General features: G+C 43.1%; 1 protein-coding gene across 1 annotated transcript; it reads right to left on the reverse strand.

Moving 5' to 3' along the window:
• Positions 1-385: 385 nt before the first annotated feature.
• Positions 386-1,345, reverse strand: LOC127487386 (olfactory receptor 6C2-like). The gene has a single exon (XM_051832731.2). It carries the CDS (start codon positions 1,343-1,345, stop codon positions 386-388), a length of 960 nt encoding a protein of 319 aa, XP_051688691.2.
• Between the last annotated feature and the right edge of the window lie 4,757 nt (positions 1,346-6,102).

Here is a 6,102-nt window from a genome sequence, read left to right on the forward strand (position 1 = left end):
AAAGCGGGAAGCATAAAATGAGGAGTTTTTTTGAACAGGGCAACCACATGGTCTATCCTGCAGACATAGACGGCAATGGCTGTTGTTCCTGTGGACTTTGAGCCACATGTTGGGTCATATTCATCACTGCAAGAATAGTCAACAAGTCAGTATAGTGATGCTGTTGACATTTCATGGTTCTGTGAGTGTTACAGGTGTCTTATAAGTGTTTATGACAGATTTATTCCTACGGATTTCTGGGAAAAGAATGAGCTAAGGAAGATTAACAAACGTGTATCAAAAACATATTCTAGATTTGGCTGAAATTCGATGTGTCACTTCAAAAGCATGACTAAAGTAGAGTAAGTTGAAAATGAAACACATAAAAGGACTTATTATGTGATTTTTATCTTTCATCTGGTAGGCCCTTACTTCCGTGGATTGAGTCAACCCTTTTGGTCATGTCTTTGAAAGCTTGTATCACCTGCTTGTTCCTCAGGGTGTAAATGAAGGGGTTCATGACTGGAGTAACTGAGGTTATGAGCAATGCCACCACCTTATTCATAGCCACGCCTTCTTTTGCAGATGGCTTAATGTAGATGAAGATGCAGCTTCCATAAGTGATGGAAACCACAATTATGTGAGAAGAACAAGTGGAAAAAGCTTTTTTCCTCTGCTGAGCAGAAGGGAATCTGAGAATGGTCCTGATGATGTGTGTGTAGGATATAGTCACACACCCTAATGTGAACAGAAGCGTCAGCACAGCCAAGATGAAGACAAAGTGCTCCAAAAACTCTGTGTCGGAGCAGGTGATCTTCAGCATGGGCCCTACATCACAGCCAAAGTGATCTATGATGTTAGAGTCACAAAACTCGAGATCAAAGACCAGAGTAAATGGTGGGATGATGATGATTAGAGTGAGCATGACACACCCCATGAGGATCCTGATGCAGACTCTGTTGCTCATGATGGTCATGTAATGCAGGGGTTTGCAGATGGCCACGTAGCGGTCATAGGACATGGCTGTCAGGAGAAGAAACTCAGTCACACTGAAGAAGAAAACAAAAAACAGTTGAGTGAAGCATGCATTATAGCTTATAGTATTGTCCCCAGTCGCCATTGCATACAGGAATCTGGGAATGCAGAGAGTTGTAAAAGAGAACTCCAGCACAGAGAAATTCCGGAGGAAAAAGTACATGGGTGTTTGGAGGTGAGAATCCACCAAGGTGAGAATGAAGATGGCCAGGTTCCCAAAAATACACAACAAGTAGGTTAGAAACAAAAAAATAAATAGGAATATCTGTAGATTTGGATCATCTGTTAGTCCCAGCAAGATGAACGTTGTTAGTGCTGTATAATTCCTCATCATTGATTCCTGACTATGTCCTGGTATTTGTGAAAAATGAAAGAAGGTAGATTGGAAAAAAGGACTGTCAGTATGAGCTAGAAGGGGGTGCGGTGAACATGTTAGCTGAGCCACAATTCTATTTTGTAACCTATTAATCGAGAATGCAATGGAGGCATAGGTTATTCAATGACCACACAGGACTCCCAGTGTTGAGTTAGTCTAGACATCATCCATACGTCCTTATTATGCTGCTGTCAGTATCTTGATATAGTAGTCATCCAAGAGCAAAGGCATTTATGATTAATAACTCCATGGAAACAAGGCTATTTTACATGACTGAGTTAATGAACAGAAGACACTCATGCACCATCTGGGTTTCATGTGAGGTAAACAGGGCTATAATTAATTATAATTAACTACATTTAGTTATTTAATTATATATAGTTATATATATAGTTATATATAATTAACTATAATTAATACTGAAGTCAAAATTATTCTGTTAATTATATTATATATAACATATATAATATATAATTATTCTGTTAATTATAATTAACTATATTTAATTATTTAATTATATATAGTTACATATATACTTTTTACACTACCTCCTACTCTATGGTGAGTCTCTTGAGAGTGCAGGCCATATCTATTTTGTGAACCACAGTGCACCCAAGAGTAGCTGACATACAACAGACACTCAATAAATTTTTATTGGATCAGTGGCAGCAGAGTAGGGTCCTTGACAATCGGCTGAGTGATCACACTTAAAGTGTAATCAAAAGTTGTGTCATCAAACTATTTATATTGTAGAATTTCATTGCCAATATCAGACCTCAGTGAACTGAGACCATTTTGGTACAGGAACATTAGATATTCCATCTGTATCTAACAGTAAATAAGAATGTGTCATTTAAAAGCCATTGAGACTGGTGCCACGGCTCAATAGGCTAATCCTCCTCCTGTGGTGCCGGCACACCGGGTTCTAGTCCCGGTCAGGGCGCCGGATTCTGTCCTGGCTGTCCCTCTTCCAGGCCAGCTATCTGTGCAGTGGAGGATGGCCCAAGTCCTTGGGCCCTGCACCCGCATGGGAGACCAGGAGAAGCACCTGACTCCTGGATTCAGATCAGCATGGTGCACCAGCCACAGTACTCTGGTTGTGGTGGCCATTGGAGGGTGAACCAACAGTAACGGAAGACCTTTCTATCTGTCCCTCTCTCTCTCACTGTCCACTCTGCCTGTCAAAAAAAAAAAAAAAAGCCACGTGAAGTTCTCAGTGAAGAGGTGGAAGGAGCATTGTAGGCAAAGGGAATGGCCTAGAAGTGATGATTCTGTGTTTGCTCATTTCTCTATTCAATTTCTTCTGAAGGAGTATGCCCAAGGCTACCTGAGACCTTGTCTCTGGGTTTCTTCTGAATGAACCCATCTGAGTTCATTGTGAAAGGTGTAGTAAACAGGGGCTGGCACCGTGGTGCAGTGGGTTAATGCCCTGGCCTGAAGTGCCAGCATCCCATATGGGCACCAGTTCTTTTTTTTTTTTTTTTTTTTTTTTTTGACAGGCAGAGTGGACAGTGAGAGAGAGAGACAGAGAGAAAGGTCTTCCTTTGCCATTCATTCACCCTCCAATGGCCGCCACGGCCGGCGCACTGCAGCCGGAGCACCACGCTGATCTGATGGCTGGAGCCAGGTACTTCTCCTGGTCTCCCATGGGATGCAGGGCACAAGCACTTGGGCCATCCTCCAATTCACTCCCTGTCCACAGCAGAGAGCTGGCCTGGAAGAGGGGCAACCGGGACAGAATCCAGCGCCCCGACCGGGACTAGAACCCAGTGTGCCGGCAGCGCAAGGTGGAGGATTAGCCTAGTGAGCCTCGGCACCAGCCATGGGCACCACTTCTAGTCCTGGCTGCTCCACTTCCACCAGCTCTCTGCTATGCCCGGGAAAGCAGTAGAAGATGGCCCAAGTCCTTGGGCCCCTGCACACACGTGGGAACCTAGAGGAAGGTCCTGGCTCCTGGCTTTCAGATCAGCGCAGCTCTGGCCATTGCGGCCAATTAGGGAATGGAACTGCAGATGGAAGAACTCTCTGTCTCTCTCTCTCACTGTCTCTCTCTCTCTCTCTCTCTTTCTGCCTCTCTGCCTCTCCTCTCTCTGTGTAACTGACTTTCAAATATAAATACATCTTTTTTAAAAAGTTATAGGTAAGAGTGTAGCCTGCAAATAGGAGAGCTCAGGGCTTGAGACACATGTTAGCCATTGAACAGCACTCAAGCCTTGGGAAGTTCAGAATTGAGCTTCACTTTCTGACACATGAACTGCAAATACAACTATGTTTCATGAAATGAATATGAGAGGTGTGTGTTATTCTTAGCTCGCAGTAAACTAATTCTTTTGGGCTTTTTGCATCAAGCCTAGCACCAAGCAAATATTAAATAAATTCTACTTAATATTTCTAATTATTTCTTGGACTTGCTGTCCCACTCAACGTGAACAGGGTTTGCATACTCTTCCATATCTTCTCTTACCTATCACCTGGGTGTGCCTCCTTTATTGTATCCATGCACATCTTTTGGGTTTTCTGTTTGATTAAGATCAAGTGCAAAATTATAGGGTACTCTTAAGTCCTAAATCTGTCCATCATGAATATAATTGAACTACGTAGTTACGGAACATGTGCCTTACAATTTTCTCAATTCTTTTAAATTTGTAGTCTACAGCAATTACACATTCCAGTGAGATTCCCTTCCCACACCTCTCAGGTCAAACATTTTTCCTTGAATCTGTCACCTCCCACCCTCAGCAACCATACCGGGCATAGTCTCTCCTGAGCTTGTCATAGGACCTGCTTCCTTTATGCCACAGAAAATACTTCCCTTTTGTTCGCCCTAGTAATTTATCAGACATCTCCTCTGTATCCTGGATATGTCACACTGTCTGGTACAGACAAGAAAGGAATCAATCTGCAGCCAGTGTCGCGGCAGTCACCACCTGCAGTGCCAGCTCCCATAGGAGCATCAATTTGTGTCCCGGTGGCTCCGCACCTGAACCAGGTCCCTGCGAATGTGCAAGCATCCGAGGATGGCCCAAGTCCTTGGGCAACTGCATCCATGTGGGAGACTTGGAAAAGTCTGGCTCCTGGCTTCAGTCTGGCCCTGCCCCAGCATTTGTGGCCACTTGGGGATTAACTAGTGAAGGGAAGATCTATCTCTGTTTCTCCTCCTCTCTCTCTCTGTAACTCTGCCCTTCAAATAAATACAAAATAAACCTTAAAGGAAGAGAGGAAACCATCTTTGTCAAATGGGTGCTAGGTTACTATAAATACAATGATTCAGGCCTGAAGAAGGCTATGTGAATAGAGACTTGTAAAGACGCTTACAGATTATTTTAGCCAGTCCTCTAATTAGGAAGATGTCAGTTAGAGAATCAGTGGTGACCAGGCTTATTAGGAACAAAATCAACAGAAGTAGCCAAATTTCTAAAATACAGAATTCATGCTTCTCCCCCACTGTGACAAGAAGAGAATTGTATGAATTTTTTCTTGGTTTCCTTGGTTTATACTCCCCCATTAAGAAGCTTCTTTCTCCCACTGTGTTTCCTTGTCTCCCAAGGACACCAAGTCAGTGTGTTTCAGCCCTTTTCCTTAGTCCGCATGTTTTGTTTAGCAAAGCTTGCTCTCCGTGCTATGGGAGATCTGGAAAATCCATTTCCTTAATGTCTTAGAAGCTGATAATTGTATTTATATACTCAATGCAGGCATATTTCTGCTGTTATGGAAAACCTAGTGAGGAACTCTAACAACAGAATAGCAGGTTTGCATGGCAGGTCCCACTTAAAACAACATGCTTTTGCAGTGCTAAATTCTCAAACCTTCTCAGAGAGTAGCAGTGACATCTATAAGGCGATTGTTAACTGCCAGACACTGTAGTATTTAAACATGTTAGGGTACCACATGTAATTCCCAAAGCCGCCCTCTGGGGCTGCATATGACTGAATCCTCCTTTTACAGATGAAGGAACTGAAGTGCAGAAATGTGAAAGATCTTGCCCAGGGTCATCAATTGAGGATTTGGGCAAACAGGATTATGAGATATGGGACTCTCGGGCACTGCAAAATGCTGCCTCCCTAACTGTAATTTGACTGATTCTGCCTTATTTTTGAGAAAATGGCCAACATCCTCTTTCTGATGCCATCAACTCACCACCAGGGGACCCCATGAGTCACTGTCCAGGGCTTTCTTATGGTTATTATTTCATGGTTTCCAAAACAGACGTGGAAAATGAGTATTATGAAAACACTGCATAGTGTTCAAAAGTCTTTATTTTTGCACTAAAATTAACTAATATTTTAATTAACTGGGAGGCAGAGAGAGACAAGGTCCCCATCTGCTGGTTCACTCCCTAGTGCCTGCAATGGCGAGGGTCAGGCTGGTCCAAGGTCGGGAGTCAGAACTCCGTCTCAGCCTTGTACATGAGTGTCAGAGGCGCCATCATTTGAGCCACACCACCTGCTGCCTCCTCTCCTCAAAGGAAGCTGGAATCAGGGCGTGAGCAAACCAACAGTGTCTGAACCGCTAGGCCAAATGCCCATTTTCCATACACTTTTGGAAGTACCTTCATAGGTATTTGCTTCCTTTTTTCTTTTTCTTTTTCAACTTCTGAAAATTACATAAAGGGAACTAATCTCATGTATTTCATATATACAGATTAAAGAGCAGAATATACTTCCAGATTTCCTTATTCTGAGTGAGACTATTGCAGATGTAGTTATTCTTTC

The sequence above is a fragment of the Oryctolagus cuniculus genome, chromosome 11 (genome assembly GCF_964237555.1).
Source record: "Oryctolagus cuniculus chromosome 11, mOryCun1.1, whole genome shotgun sequence".
Lineage (NCBI taxonomy): Eukaryota > Metazoa > Chordata > Mammalia > Lagomorpha > Leporidae > Oryctolagus > Oryctolagus cuniculus.